The 16,411-nt window shown below is 41.3% G+C and overlaps 1 protein-coding gene and 1 pseudogene across 3 annotated transcripts in view; both read right to left on the bottom strand.

Moving 5' to 3' along the window:
* CB4H10orf67 (chromosome B4 C10orf67 homolog) overlaps positions 1-16,411 on the bottom strand; it is a 165,692-nt gene that overhangs the window by 41,747 nt on the left and 107,534 nt on the right. For 2 of the 3 annotated variants that reach the window (XM_086714749.1, XM_025930708.2), the window contains exons 11-14: positions 16,023-16,085; positions 14,987-15,066; positions 14,837-14,902; positions 2,194-2,281 (exon numbers count right to left, since the gene is read on the bottom strand). In XM_086714749.1, the coding sequence (XP_086570875.1) occupies positions 2,194-2,281; positions 14,837-14,902; positions 14,987-15,066; positions 16,023-16,085 (297 nt within the window). The remainder of the gene's footprint in view (positions 1-2,193; positions 2,282-14,836; positions 14,903-14,986; positions 15,067-16,022; positions 16,086-16,411) is intronic. The other variant, XR_015253987.1, reaches the window with a different exon arrangement.
* LOC147579470 (ATP synthase peripheral stalk subunit b, mitochondrial-like) lies at positions 7,790-12,910 on the bottom strand (annotated as a pseudogene).

Raw genomic sequence — 16,411 nt, 5'->3', positions numbered from 1 at the left:
TGGGGGCAGGGAAGAGATTCTTCTCAAAAAAAAAAAAAAAAAAAAAAAGACGGGATCTATTAATATGCTTAGATCAGTGTAACTTTGAGATTTTAGAATTCTGTTTCATAAAAGCTGGCCAATTCGCATTTGGAGCAGACAGTTTTACCAGGGAAATCCCAAAAAAGCCTGATGTTTGAGTAGCACAACAATCTCACAGGTCCTCCAGTATTTTGTCTAGGTGATTCAATATCTGAAATGAGGATTCTTCCCATTGAACCTGTAACCTTCAGGGGAGCTTGGGTGGCTCAGATGGTGAAGCGACCGACTTCGGTTCAGGTCATGATCTTGTGGTGTGTGAGTTCCAGCCGGGAGCCCCGCACCGGGGTCTGTGCTGAGAGCTCAGAGCCTGGAGCCTGCTTTGGATTCTGTGTCTCCCTCTGTCTCTGCCCCTACCCTGCTCACACTCTGTCTCTCTCTCAAAACTAAATTAACCTTTAAAAAAATTAAAAAAAAAAAAAAAGAAAGAAACTGTAACCTTCAGTTGAGAAGAGGAAAAAACAAAAGGGGAAAATAGAGATTATGTATTTAAAAAAATTTTTGTAACGTTTTATTTATTTTTGAGAGAGAGAGAGAGAGAGAGAGCATGAGCGAGGGAGGGGCAGAGAGAGAGCGGGACACAGAATCCAAAGCAAGCTCCAGGCTCTGAGCTGTCAGCACAGAGCCCGACACAGGGCTCGAACTCACAAACAGTGAGATCATGACCTGAGCTGAAGTCAATGCTTAACCGACTGAGCCACCCAGGCACCCCAAGACTATGTATTTTTATCTATGTACACCAGCCTAGGGACATTTCAGGGGAGTCAGTTATTAAAACCTCAGCAAGCCTCAGATTACTGGCTATATTTAAATAAAATCGGACATAATTTAATGTTACCTTGTCAACATTCTTAAGTTCTTTCATCTCCTGCAGCAACTTAAATTTAGAAGACAGTTTTAGACTAAAAAATGTTGAAAAACATTTTAAAAGAGTACTTTTAAATTGGAAGCCTCCTAAAGCAAGAGACTGTATTTTGTATTTCTTGTGCTCTTTCCCACAAACCTGACTTGTCCCAGGACACTTAGCATCCTGATGGGTATACAATAGCACTCACAGCATGCTAATTTTCTCATTATTTGAAATTTACTGGATATATTTATTTCTTTTTTTAAAAAAAATTTTTTTTTTAATTTTTTTTTCAACGTTTATTTATTTTTGGGACAGAGAGAGACAGAGCATGAGTGGGGGAGGGGCAGAGAGCGAGGGAGACACAGAATCGGAAACAGGCTCCAGGCTCTGAGCCATCAGCCCAGAGCCCGACGCGGGGCTCGAACTCACGGACCGCGAGATCGTGACCTGGCTGAAGTCGGACGCTTAACCGACTGCGCCACCCAGGCGCCCCCAAAAATTTTTAATGTTTATTTATTTTTGAGACAGGGAGAAACAGAGCATGAGTGGGGGAGGGGCAGAGGGAGAGGGAGACAGAATCCGAAGCAAGTTCCGGGCTCTGAGCCGTCAGCACAGAGCCTGATGCGGGGCTCGAACCCACGAACCCTGAGATCATGACCTGAGCCAAAGTCGGATGCTTAACCGACTGGGCCACCCAGGCGCCCCAGAAATGTACTGGATATATTTCTATACTGGACTTCATTTACCTTTATAAATGAAGCTCCCAAATAAACCGTTAAGCAAACAGGTTAAAAAAATAGTCTCTTTTAAAATTGGGCTTTATCTCCAGGTGACTTCTAGTATGAAGATGAATGGCTTGAAACTAGAGGAAGATTCTTTTACCTCCCTTTGCCCTTTGGAAGTCACTGGATACTTGGATCTTGAGCTCTGATATTTCCTTCTGTTCCATTCATGCCCACACATGGTCAGACTGACAGGTACCGCCCAGGGAGTGTCACCCCTCCGCGGAAATCTTCGTTGCCTCTGTTAAAGCGCAACTATGTTGCGTTGAAACAATTTGTTCTCACGTCTATACCTCGCATCAGATTGAGCTCTTTGGGGTCAGGCCCTCTGTCCTATGTCCTTAGTGTCTAGCAGAGTGACCGTCATGTACTATCTCCAGAGTCTATAAGCATAGGGGTTCAATAAATGTTCAATAAGAACAGAAAGACATGTACAAATATCCCCAAAGAGACCAACAGCATCTAAACATTACATGTACTCACAATATAATTGAAGGATGAATCAGCAAGTACTGCAAACTGACGAAACAACGTGTGCCTAGTAAACATCTCATTTTTAAGGACATGAAAGCTGAAATAAAAGAAACAGTGAGATTGAAACGTATAGAAATCATAGGACAATGCAAATTAATATTATGTTCATGTATGTGGTTAGGAACGACAATTTTCACTGTGAAAGAGATACAAGGAGAACATTTAAAATAGCAGTATTTTATTTTCGTTTTTATTTTATTTATTATTATTATTATTATTTTTTAACGTTTTATTTATTTTTGAGACAGGGAGAGACAGAGCATGAACAGGGGAGGGTCAGAGAGAGAGGGAGACACAGAATCTGAAACAGGATCCAGGCTCTGAGCTGTCCACACAGAGCCCGACGTGGGGCCCGAACTCACGGACCGCGAGATCATGACCTGAGCCGAAGTTGGTCGCTTAACTGACTGAGCCACCCAGGCGCCCCTATTTTTATTTTATTTTTTAAAAGATTTTATTTTTAAGTTATCTCCACACCCAACATGGGGCTTGAACTCACAACCTTCAGATCAAGGGTTGCATGCTCTACTGACTGAGCCAGCCAGGCGCCCCTACTTTTTTCAAGAATTTTTTCTTATGTTTTATATTTGAGAGAGAGACAGAGAGCGAGTAGGGGAGGGGCAGAGAGACAGAGACAGAATCTGAAGCAGGCTCCAGGCTCTGAGTAAGAGCTCAATAGATGGGTTGAATAGTAGAATGGATACAGCAGAACACACGATTCTTAAACTGAAAGGAAGATCAATATATATATATATATATATATGTGTGTGTGTGTGTGTGTGTGTGTGTGTGTGTATTGATACACATGACATATATATACATATATATGTATGTATATATATATATATATTCAAAGTGAAGCCCAGAGGGAAAGAAAAATAGGAAACACCAGACAAGAGTATAAGAAAGATGTAGGTCATAGCTAAAAAGGAACCACTTACATATAATTAGAATCCTAGAAAAGGAGAGGCTGATAGTTGATAGGTCTCAATATCTATAATGGAGGTCAGTACTCAATGCACTGGCATCATTAACACTGAGGAAACACATCCTCACACCGAGGAAAGTAACTCCCAGCACAGATTTCTATACTCAGAGAAACTATTCCTCAATAATGAAGGTAAAATAAAGACATCTCCCTATAAAGAGAGCTGACAGAATTATTTGCCAGCAAACTGTATTAAGGGAAAAACTAAAGAGTGCTGATCCAGCAGCAGGAAAACGACCCCAGATGGAAACACACTGCACACAGGAAGAAACGAAGAGCTCACAGAGTAAAAATGTGGGTTAATGTAAGTGAATGCTGACTGCACCAAACAATAATTGTAATGTCTGATGGTGTTGAACATTCATATGGAATCAAAATGAAAACGTAGAAGGGGTTAAATGGAGGTAAAATGTTCTAAGTTTCCAGAATTCTTTCCTTTTTTTCTTGAAGTTTAATTGACATACACAGTCCTATTAATTTCAGATGTACATCACAGTGATTTTAAGGTTCTAGAATTCTTGCGGAAGTATAAAATAGAAATTTGTAGAAGACTGTGATAAACAAAGGGTGTGCGTTAAAATTTCAGAAAGAGTAAAGAAAGAATAACTAACAAGTCAATAAAAGAAAATATGGAATAAAAGTAAGTTGATTAATCCAAAAGAAGGTGAAAATGAGGGAAAAAGAAATGGGCTGGCTAAACAGAAAAAAAATGTGTTAAGTGATAGATACAAACTCAACGATACCAGTAATCTCACTAAAAGTAAATGAAGTAGGCCAATTAAATAAATAAGATTGGCAAAACAGATTAAAAATCCAGCTCCACCCTGCTTAGAAGAGACACATTCAATATAAAAACAAGATAGGCCAAAAGAAAAAAGCTGAAGAAAATGCACCATTCAATCTTAATCATAAAAGAGTGATATAATTTTATTACTATTAGATGAAGTAGACATTAAACCAAGAACGTTTTTACTGATAAAGAGGAATGGCTCATAATGACACATACAAATGATAACTTCAGAAGAAGATATCATGATTCTAAACTTGTAAGTATTCAGCAACATAATCATGAAATATTTAAAGCAAAAATTGAAGGAACTAAAAGAGAAATAAATCTATAAGCATAGTGGAAAATTTAATACTTCGGTTTCAATAGTTGGAACTGTGACAAAAATATAAGTATATAAAAGACACAATGAATAAACTTGACCTAGTTGAAATATATAAAACACTGCACCCAATGATAGAATTCCTATTCTTTATAAGTGCCCATGGATCTTTTTTCAAAATCAACCATACACTGAGCATAAAACAAACATCAAAAATATTAACAGACTGAAATAATTCAGAGTAGGTTCTCTGAGCACAGTAGAATTAACCTAGAAACACAGCTAGCAAATCTTCAACTATCTGGAAATAAAATTTATCACTTCTAAATAACCTATGCATCAAAGATGAAATAAAATAGAATTTAGAAAATGTTTTATACTGAACAATAGTATATAACATGTCACAATTTGTGGGATGCAGCTCAAGCAGTGCTTAGAGGACAATATATAGCCTGACATGTACATGGTAGAAGAAAAAAATCATATCAGCTTTCTTCTTAGGAAGGACAGCAAGTCATACACAAAGAAAGTAGAAGGAACAAAATAATAAAGTTAAGAACAGAAACTAATGAAAAGAAACCAAAAATATGTGAGAAATTTAACAAAGGAAAAACGATTTCTTTGAAATAAATAATAAAGCTGACTCTTAACAAGATTGATCAAGAAAAAAGAAAGAAAACACAAATTATCATTATCAGAAATGAAAAGGGGACATCATTAGATCTTACTGATAATTTAAGTGTATATATAATATGAGGATATTATGAACAACTTTAAGTCAATCTGACACTTTAATGAAAAGGTGAAATTCTTCTAAAAAGACAACATAAATTATGAAATCTACTAAAAGTAGAAAATCAAAATAACTCAGTATCTATTTAATGAATTGGATAATATTTAAAACCTTCCTTCAGGGATCACCAACAAACTCATAAAAATATGTTCAATCACCATTCACCATCAGGGAAATGCAAATCAAAACCACAATGAGAGGGGCGCCTGGGTGGCTCAGTCGATTTCGGCTCAGGTCATGATCTCACTGTTCGTGAGTTGAAGTCCTGCATCAGGCTCCACACTGCTCCTGGTGTGGAGCCTGCTTCAGATTCTCTCTCTCTGACTCACCCCACCTCCCACACACTCTCTCCTTCTCAAAATAAATAAATAAACTTAAAAAACACACCATGAGACATCACCTCACGCCTGCCAAAATGGTTAACATCAACAACACAGGAAACAACAGGAGTTGGCAAGGAAGCGGAGAAAAAGGAAAGCTCATGCACTGTTAGTGAGAATGCAAACTGGTACAGCCACTGTGGAAACCAGTGTGGAGATTCCTCAAAAAGTTAGAAATAGAACTACTCTATGATCCAGTAATCGCGCTACTGGGTATTTACCCAAAGAATACAAGAGCACTAATGCAAAGGGATACATGCACCCCTATGCTTGTAGAAGTATTATTTACAATAGCCAAGATATGGAAGCAGCCCAAGCATCCATCAGTTGATGAATGGATAAAGAAGATACACCACGGAATATTATTTGGCCAAAAAAATTAAATCTTGCCATTTGCAACAACACAAATGGAGCTGGAGAGTATTCTGCTAAGTGAAGTAAGTCAGAGATAGCCAAATACCATACGATTTCACTCATATGTGGAATTTAAGAAACAAAACAAATGAGCAAAGGGAAAAAAGAAAGAGAAACAAACCAAGAAACAGACTCCTCACTATAGAGAACACACAGACGGCTCCCAGCGGGGACGGCGGGTGGGGGGGGGATAGCTGATAGGGATTAAGGAGTGCACTTGTAATCGGCACTGGGTGTTGTATGGAACCGATAAATCATTACATTGTACAACTGAAACTAATATAGCACTGTATGTCAACTAATTGGAATTAAAATAAGAACTCAAAAAAAACCAAACAAAACAAAAACAAAACAAAAAAAAAAACCTTCCCCCAGAGAATGATAAACATTAACTTCAGGATAGACGTTATATTGGAGGAAGAAAAGGCACTAGGCACTGGGTGGGCACACGGCAGCTATGAAGCTACTACTAATACTCTATCTTGTAGTGAGAATACACATGTTCACTATCTTGTTATCTTTATACTATACTAGTATATCTTGACTATTCTTCTGTACGTATTCAATGATGAACAAAAAAATGTTTGTAAACAAATAAAATAAGAGTAACATGTTTTTAGGGTCAGAAAGAGCTGTGTCCGTGCCTGAGACGTGCCACTCTTCAGCTACATGAATTCTGCCAAATTCCTTCAACTTCTTTCAACTTCAGTTTCCTCCCAAGAAAAGTGGAGTTAGCATTTTTTTAACTACCTCCCACAGTTTCAAGGAGGATCTGATGCACGTAAAATGATTAGCATTGTCTCTGGCACATCTAGCAAACTAAAACATTCATCGAATACGTTCACCACACTCATAACACGCTAACACACAACTAGAGACCGCCATTTTGAATGCGGTGAATGGCAGGCCCACTGTGACTCCCCCTCCCCCCGCGAGTAGATTGCTATGAGAGGGGATATGAATCTCTCTTGAAGAGAAATCGGTGACCTTTTTAGCCGAGGAGACGAATTGCCCAGCTTACTCCTTGTTCCTTTAGATGCTGCACAGTCGCTCCCTTGTCAGCTTGAAGTGTCAGAGTTACAGCAAGTGGCAGCCAATTCCTACTTTTCCTCCCGCCAGAAGTTCAACTAGTACACGCTCAATACATATTTGTTAAGTGAATGAATAAACAAAAGGACACATTAATTGTACTGTATGCTGAAAATGAGATAGAAGGCTGGCCTGGATTCTTACGTGCTTATCTTGTCTTGAACATGTTGTCATGAAGTTCCTGTCTTCCCTTCATTCCCTGCAGCAGTGGATACCACATGGTCACCCCGCCAAGAAAAGAATTCCACTTTGACCCACCTGGGTTGCTAGAAATGGGCCCCGATGAGCCAAGAAGTGGAAAATACAGAGGAGTCTTTCACGCTGACCATGTTCCTGCTGTACTCTGGTTGCTAGGTCCGCATAAGAGGAAGGGGCTGCACTTCCTGGTTTTGATGGGCTTTTTCCTTCCTCTTCCTCTTCCCCTCCTCCTCCTCCTTGTAGTTTCAACTGTCACTGTATTGCAAGGTGGTAGAATCAATTACAAATTTAAACTACATCCTGGTAATCTTTATTCGGGCAACAAGTTTTATTAAAAGCAAACTGCTCATTCAAAAGTGATCACGGGACAACTCAAAATATAGCACAAGGAGGATGAAAAACATCTCTCTGGCCAGTAGATTGTTTTCACTTTCTCACTACGTAAAATTCAAACTTTTCATTTTTAGGAGAGGTTAAGCGTAACTTTAGTAGATAGCAACACAGAAAGATTTTGCCACATTGACTAGTCTCCTTGATCAATTGCTTCTAGCTGTCTCCACTGAGATAGACGCATTTATAGAACTGGCCGTACTTGAACCTTCTTTGCGAGCTGCTTTAGATTTGCAATGCACTTGGCCATTGCCTCCTTTTCCTGCTGTGTAGAGACGCTCTTTGCACCGCATGCCTCTCCACCCAGTTTATCATGTGTTCTTGTTCCTTTTGACCCATCACGTTCTGCACAGAGATGTGATAGTCCAGACGATTCTTTACCTCCTTGTATACTCTATGCAGCCGTTCCTGGTAAGTAGGCTCCAGTGTTATTCCTCTGGACATCAAAAAGACAATGGCGCTTTTGAACCAAGGCCTGCTGTGACTTCTGCATATCATTTGTGTTCTGGATCTGTTTGTTGGAAGTCTGTTTCACCTCTTCTAGTTGGGCAATTTTTTGCTCATTGTTTGTCAGCAAATTCTCCAGTAGAGGCACCAACCACATTTGTTAACCACATAGATAAGCAACCTTATTGTTGACACGGCAGAGAAGATCTCTGCAGTAATCACGAATATTTCTTTGGGTAGAAAATATAAGATAAGCTCAGTTCCAAGCACATAAGGTCCTGTTATGCCAGTCCTGGGATAAAGGGACTGGAGGAATTCCTCGGGGACCAGGTGCCCAGAACTTTTCCTCCATTTTCAGGAAAAGGTGGTACAGGGGCGAGATTTGGCTGCCCTGTGTGAAGGGCCAGTTGCCTTCCTATACCCCTGGAGTGAGGAGGGCTGCATTCTTTAGATAGGGGGCACTATGACACCCCCTCCCCCCCCCCCACAGAGTTAGCCAAATCCAGAACGTGGGACATTCTAGACAACGGGCATATTTTTTTTAGCAAATCAATGGACAGGAATGTGGAACTGTTATGGGGGGGGGGAGATTTAAGGGACATAACACTCAAATGTAGTGGTTCATCTTATCTGGATCTCTATTTTTTAAAATTTTTTTTATTTTTTTAAATTTTTTAACATTTATTCATTTTTGAGACAGAGAAAGACAGAGCATGAGCAGGGGAGGATCAGAGAGAGAGGGAGACACAGAATCCGAAACAGGCTCCAGGCTCTGAGCTGTCAGCCCAGAGCCCAACGCGGGGCTCGAACTCACGGACCGCGAATGTCTGGATCTCACTTTAAAATTTTTTTTTTTCAACGTTTATTTATTTTGGGGACAGAGAGAGACAGAGCATGAACGGGGGAGGGGCAGAGAGAGAGGGAGACACAGAATCGGAAACAGGCTCCAGGCTCCGAGCCATCAGCCCAGAGCCTGACGCGGGGCTCGAACTCACAGACCGCGAGATCGTGACCTGGCTGAAGTCGGACGCTTAACCGACTGCGCCACCCAGGCGCCCCTGGATCTCACTTTAAATAAACAACTTTAAAAGATTCTCTTGAGATAATCAAGAAACTTTGGATATGGTTAAATAATAGCAAAGAATTTATATTCCTAACTTTATTAGGTGTGATAATGTCACAGCAGACACGTGAAACAGAACATTTTTTTTTATTTAAAAAAATGTTAGCTATTTCCATTGCAGAGTGAAATTCCAAATCTTCTACCTCATCGACTTGCCCCTCTTCATTCCACTCCAGCCACCTGGCCTCCTAACATCCTTTGAACACACAGGAAAGCTCCCAACCCAGGGCCTTTGCACCTGCCGTTCCATCTGCCTGGAATGTTCTTCCAGACAACCTCATGGCTTGCTCCCTCATTTCAGTTCAGGTCTTCACTCAAATATCACCTTACTAGAAACATCTTCCCTGCCCACCTCTTCTAAACTCGCAACCCCTGCCCTGTCCTGCAGGGGAACAATGTGTTGTATAAAATGTCATAACCGGACATTTTATATATTTACTTGTCTATTGCGTTTCCTCCCAATAGAAGGTAAGTTCTGTGAGGGCAGAGACTTGGTTATTTTGTTTACTGCGCTATCTCCAGAATCTACAAAAGTGAAACTAACTTTAATGGGCCTGCTGTTGGGAGTGTAAACTGTTACAGCCTTCCTGGAGAAGAACAGGACCCTGTTTAACCGGACTAGGGTGACCATGTGATTTATCAACCGATTCAGGACTCATCTGAGAATGAAAGGAAATGCTATTGATCATTATATTAGGCAACCAGCTTAAACCAGAATCAGCCCAGGCAAATCAAGAAGCGTGGTCATCGTAACAGAACTCAACCACCTTACTCCATATGTACCAAAGGAAATCCTGGCAAGCCTTCAGAGGAGCTGGCGAAAACCGGACTGACCACCAAAAATGGAGTAGATTAGTGACACTAGGTAAAGGCATTCTATGGGAGCGTCTGGGTGGCTGTCGGTGAAGCGTCCAACTCTTGATTTTGGCTCAGGTCGTGGTGTCAGGGTCATGGGATACAGCCCCGCATCAGTCTCTGCACTGGGCATGGAGCCTGCTTAAGACTCTCTCTCTCTCCCTCTCTCTCTCTTACCCCCTTCTCCCTTTACCCCCTCCCCTGCTTGCATTCTTTCTGTCTTAAAAAAAAAACAAAATTAAAATTAAATATTAAAAAAAGACATATAATGGAATATTATGCAGTGGTCAGAAAAAAATTTAAAAAATTAAATTTTCAAAAAGACACACTATGGAATATTATGCAGTGGTCAGAAAAAATGGGCTCACTGATATATACAGGGCACTACGGATGGAATTCTAAAAGAATAGTGTAGTATAATCTTCAATTTTATAAAACCATAGGAATGACTTCATTGTTTTAGATACAAAATCGGAAGATACGCAGGTGACTCTATCAGCTTGAGATTTCATTCAGTTTAACAATTTCATGGCAGGCGTCTTTGAGATGAATCATTTTGTTGCACATACATTTGCAAAGAGGACAGTTTGGATCTTTCACACAATGTAACTTTGCTAGATGAAGATGACTGCTGGAGAAAGGATCCATTTCCAAATAACTAAAAGTATCCGTTCTGGACAGTAGGCTGGCTAAACTGGGGAGAGGACTTTGGGCTGAGATATTTAGGAATGGATAAATATACTCCAAGATTGAAGCCAACTTTCATTTGCTACAAAAGAGAAGCTGGAAAATTCAGACGGATCTAAGTTGAGTTTTGTTTGATGGTCTTAATAGCCTGCTCCCCACACTCAGCCTAGGAAACCACAAGAATCAGGGGGAAAAAAAGATTGCTACACCCCTTCAGAGATTCTGGAACGCCCTCCATGCTCTATCATGTACCTCCACACCTCTGTCCCGGAGAGCTCCCAGTTACTATTCATTCTGAATCCCGTGTCTCTGAACAGTACCTTCAGACCGACATCTACGTTTGGTTGTCCGCTTAGCTTCCCCCCCCCCTTTTCTTTCTTTCTTTCTTTCTTTTTTTTTAATATATTTTATTTTTTAGAGGAGTTTTAGATTCACAGCAAATTGAGAAGGATGTACAGAGGTTTCACATATACTTCCTGCCCCCACACATGGATGGCTTCCTCCACGGTTATCAACCAACCGAGTGGTCCATTTGTTACAATCAATGAACCTACGCTCATACACCGTTATTATTCAGAGGGCATAGCTTACATTAAGGTTCAGGCTTGGTCTCGTACATTCATTTTTTTTTTTTTTTTTTAAAGTAGGCTTCATGCCCAGCACTGAGGCTAACTCGGGGCTTAAACTCACGACCCTGAAACCAAGACCTGAGCTGAGATCAAGAGTCGGATGCTTAACCAAGTGAGCCACACAGGCGCCCCTCTATGGGTTTTAACAAATGTATAATGGCATGCATCTACCTTTGCAGTGTCGTACAAGGTAATGTCACTGCCCCCGAATCCTCTATGCTCCACTGATTCATCTCCCCTTAGCCCCAAACCCCTAGCAACTACTGGTCCTTTCGCTGTCTGCATACTTTCACCTTTTCCAGAATGGCATATGGAATCATGGCCTTTTCGGACGGGCTTTTCTTCAATTAGTAATATGTGAAAATTTCAGGTTCCTCCATACCTTATCATGGTCTGATAGCTCATTTCATTTCACTGCTGAATAATATTCCATTTTCTGCATAAAAGACATCTTGGTTGCTTCCAAGTTTTGGCAGTTATAAATAAAGCTGCCATCGGCACCCATGTCTGCTCGACTCTGGATTCCAATTCCCCTCACTTCCCACCCTGGCAAACTGTGTCTTGTATCACCATGAGCCCAACACTGGGAACTTCATGAGTCAACCCCACACCCTCCCCTCACCTGTCCAGGGTCTAGCTTCTGAGAAGGCTTCAGGCAGCTGAATTAAGAAGAAGGGGCAAGACTCAGAAAAACCACGGAATGCCCAAGACTCCAGATTTATTCCGATTTGGCTTTGGCAGTTGTTGTGAAATCTGAATTTCATAGACAACTGAAAATGAATGTTTTGCGGGTGTACCCGTGGCAATGAGAGACAACAAGCTATCAAGGGCTGCATCTTCTTTCCCACCTCCCCCCACCTCCGGACCACACCCTGATGTGAACTGAGAACAAAGATACAAGAGTCTCGGCCTGTCAGGGGTGAAACTAACGAAACCGGGGACGGCAGGTGTACCGGGGAAAGTGCTACGCCTCCCGTGACATCAGGGGCAAGCTCGACACCCGAGCAGGGAGAGAAGTGGAGAGAGAAGAGGCAGGGAGGAGTATAGAGTTTCTGGTTACCTAACCTCCCCTGCCCCCCACATCCAAGAACGAAGGGGTTTATAACGGGTTCAAAGGGAGGGGAAGAAGGAGGGAACACAGAGCCCAGCGAGCTGGACCGGACACTTCCTACCTTCAGTTCTGCGGGGGGGGGGGGGGGGGGGGGGGCAATCTCCCTGATGCTACGCTGGTGCTTCTGCGCATGCGGAGAGGAGGGGCGAGGGAAGGGGTGCGTACGTCCACCTCTTAGACGTGCGCACTCGACAGTGATGGGGGAGCAGCGTGTGTGCAAGTTGTCTGTGACCTGGGAAGTGTGATGCGCATCAGTGGGTCTAGCCACCCCCAGGAGCTCAGCAGGCAGATCAGGGGGACGGTTCGGATGGGTGTCTGGGGTTGAGGCGGGAGAGGCGGCATCGCTGTGGCACCAGGAAGAGGGGGATCTATTCTCGGGCCCATGTGCCACACCTGCACGCCATCTGTGTCGAGAGAAGCGACACTGATGGCATCAGCCGCTGTACCAGGCATGCCACGCTAAGAGAAAGGACGAGCCCCTGTCCTTGTCATCACCGCTTAGTTTCCATTTTCCTGGAAATAGAGCCAACTCGGCAGAGACAGAAAAGGAGCTTGGAGAGAAAGCTCTGAATTGGACCGGAGCCGAATATAAATCATGAATCGGCTGAGAAATTGTTGGATTCGACCGTTACTTTGGATGGCCAAGGTGAAGTTTTTCCTCTACTAAACAAAATGATGGCTCCCAATCTGAACTCTGTTAGATGAAGTGAAATGACCATTCTAGCGATGCAAATCTGCGACTGCACCGTTAATCTCCATCCCACACCATGATGCAGTGCCTGGGATATATACACTCTCTATGTTATATATCACCTTGAACGAACACTTGGTGATGCAACCACACCAGAGACACAATGCATTAGATCCCAACATCACGTCCCAGTTAGTCGACTAAATGAGAAAACATAGAAACTATGCAACCAGACTTCTTGCTCTTCACGATATTTAGATATCAACATAGGGTCTGCACAGACCAAAATGATGAATATGATTGTCAACATCCTAACAGCAAATCAACTTGAAGTAAACCTGAGACATTCTTGTAAATGGTCTTTGAAACATAGGATGAATCCCATTGGGACAGATATAAGGTAAATATTAAGGATGAACGTGAACCCCACAGAAATAAGTAAGGGGAAGAGAGTCTACTCAGTTTCAGAGAGACTCCAAAATCCATGTTTGGGGAAATGAAATGAAGTGCATATTCAAGTTGCCTTTGTTCTCAGTCTTGTGTTTCACCAGGGTCTATATTCTATCCTTATAATGACTGTATGAGGTGGTTGGGGCAAGTATTAATGTGCACATTTTTCAGGGCACAAAGTGTCATTGGCGCAAACTCGAAGCACAAGCAGGAGCACAAAGCAGAACGTTTTACTACAAGGAGGAGATCATTCTGTCACATCTGATGATATTTCTGCTATCACGTGGATTATCAGTGTACCGCCTGGGACTAGTTCAGTGTAATGAACACAGCTATGTATAGAATTTTATGGTTTTTTCCCTCTCTCTCACACACACACACAATAATAGTGTATGCTTACGAAACGCTGTACAATTGTAGGGCATTATCATCCTATGACGTCAGGTGACTCTCACGCTTGACCTATGACACCAGACCAACACTCAGTCGATCCTGTCTTGAATGCTGCTTGACTGTGAGAAAATCTTGCAAAGGAACTTTCAACATGCAATAAAGAAGACACTCTGGGGGACATTATGGCAGAAAACAAGAGGATCGAATATAGATGTGTTAAATTAACATGCTAGGACTAGGGAGAAAATAAATAGGCATTTACTTGGTGCTGCTTTTAGCCTTTCCAGAATTGTATAGTGTTCTCCAGAATTTTACACTTTCAAAAAGTCAGAGATGACATCGGGAAGATAAATTAAAACGACTATGTGAGTTGGGGCACCTGGGTGGCTCAGTCGGTTAAGTGCCAGACTTCCGCTCAAGTCATGACCTCACAGTTCGTGGGTTCGAGCCCTGCATCCAGCTCTGTGCTGACAGCTCAGAAGCTGGAGGCTGCTTCAGATTCCATGTCTCCCTCTCTCTCTCAGCCCCTTCTTGGCTCATACCCTGTCTTTCTCTCTCTCTCAAAAATAAATAAACATTAAAAAATTTTTTTAAAAAAAGAATAAATCTTTAAAAAAGTTGAAATATGGAGATAGGGACTGAAAACAGAGTCTTGAATTAGTTTTTCTTTGAAGTGACTTCAACAACTCTTCTATTATAAGCCAATTAGTTTGTATTTCTTGTTAAAAGTGTATGCTGGCATTTTATATTAATTAATATGTACAGAGAAATGCAAGGCTCCCAATTCCCTTAAAAGATGATTAGTCACATTTTTATAAATAGAATATGTATATATCACCACATACCTGTTTCTGAGAATATAGAATTTCTTTTCCCAGTTTTTGTTTATCCATTCAGATTCTTTCTTGAATCTGTAATAAATTTATAGATGGTTAAATGTTTTATTAACTACAAATGAACAACTATTAGCAACAAAGGAACGTTATTACTAGTACCTTTCTATCTTCCTTTTCTCATTTTCTAAATTTGCCCTTAGCACTCGTATTTGCTCTTCCAAATCATGTTTGTCTTCCATCTTTCAATAGAAAACACATCACAAAGTGAATTATGTGCACAGTATACTGTGTCTTCATAAGTCTGAAAAGCTGTATCTGTTAAATCGCATGCATATTCTACCTACTATCAAAACTAATTTTTAAAAATTTTTTAGTGTTTTATTTAGTCCTGAGAGAGAGAGAGAGAGAGAGAGAGAGAGAGAGACAAAGCACATGCAGGAGAGGGAGAGGGAGACACAGAATCCGAAGTGGGCTCCAGGCTCTGAGCTGTCAGCACAGAGCCCGACGTGGGGCTTGAACTCATGAACCATGAGACCATGACCTGAGCTGAAGATGGACGCTTAACCACCTGAGCCACCCAGGCGCCCCTACCAAAAATAATCTGAGTTACATTTACTTGCAAATCCCCATCAATTTCAAGAATTTAAGATCCCATGCTTCCATGTCCTGTAAGTGATTCGTTTAAAGGCAGCCAGCTCTAGATAATATTACAAAGGAATCAAAACTTATTTTCATCACCCTCCCCCTGCCGATCCTGGGTATCCCTTTTCCTAAATCCTTCCTATGACCTCTCTAGTTCATTATAAGCAGGAGCTTCTCTAGTTACTCTAGTTCCTTTTTTTTTTTTTTTTTTTACCAAAACTGTTCTCAGGAAAGATCTGACCAAATCAATCATGTTAGAGCTTTGTGTCATCCATTTCTCAGTATTGTTTATATTTTACAAGGGGACAAAGTTTGGTAAAAGGAATGAATCTCTAACAGTGGAATGGTAGGCATATGAATGAGAGTGATTTCTTTGGGTCCAGCCCGGATGTACCCCAGAATCAGACTATAGTGGGAATCATGTCCTCTGTCTCTTCATGGTGATGGACTCTCAGTGTAGCCTTCAAAGTCATTGCTACTTTTTAAGAAGGGCCAGCATCAACATAAAGAATAAGTATGTTAATAATAATGGTCATATTAGTTATTATTCTACCTTAGCCACTGGTAATCTCCCCTTCTTTTCTTCGTGCACTCCGACTGGTTTCGGAGATCTTACCTGGCATGAAAATAAATGTATGAAATATATTTGCATGAAATGTAACATTTCAAATCCGTGCATAGAGATGCGGTTTCTCTGCAGCTTAGAGAAAGGCGACTGAGCTTTAAAATGTGCCAGCCATAGTCTCACAGGGATCTTTTCTGCCTTCTCTAATGTACAAAGCCCAGTGTTTTTATACAGTGTGTTTGCAATTGGACAGTCACAGCCCATTAAAACCAACTTAAGTGCATTACTCTGCATTTATGTGTTGGGTCATATTTTACCATTATACTTTTTTTTTTTTTTTTAACAAAGTGGGCAGCTATTACCCAGTGAAGTCACAA

This window comes from Puma concolor, chromosome B4, assembly GCF_028749965.1.
Source record: "Puma concolor isolate L17-30 chromosome B4, mPumCon1.1.hap2, whole genome shotgun sequence".
Taxonomy (NCBI): domain Eukaryota; kingdom Metazoa; phylum Chordata; class Mammalia; order Carnivora; family Felidae; genus Puma; species Puma concolor.
The sequence above is the reverse complement of the archived record's forward strand: the minus strand, read 5'-3'. Positions and strand labels throughout refer to the sequence as shown.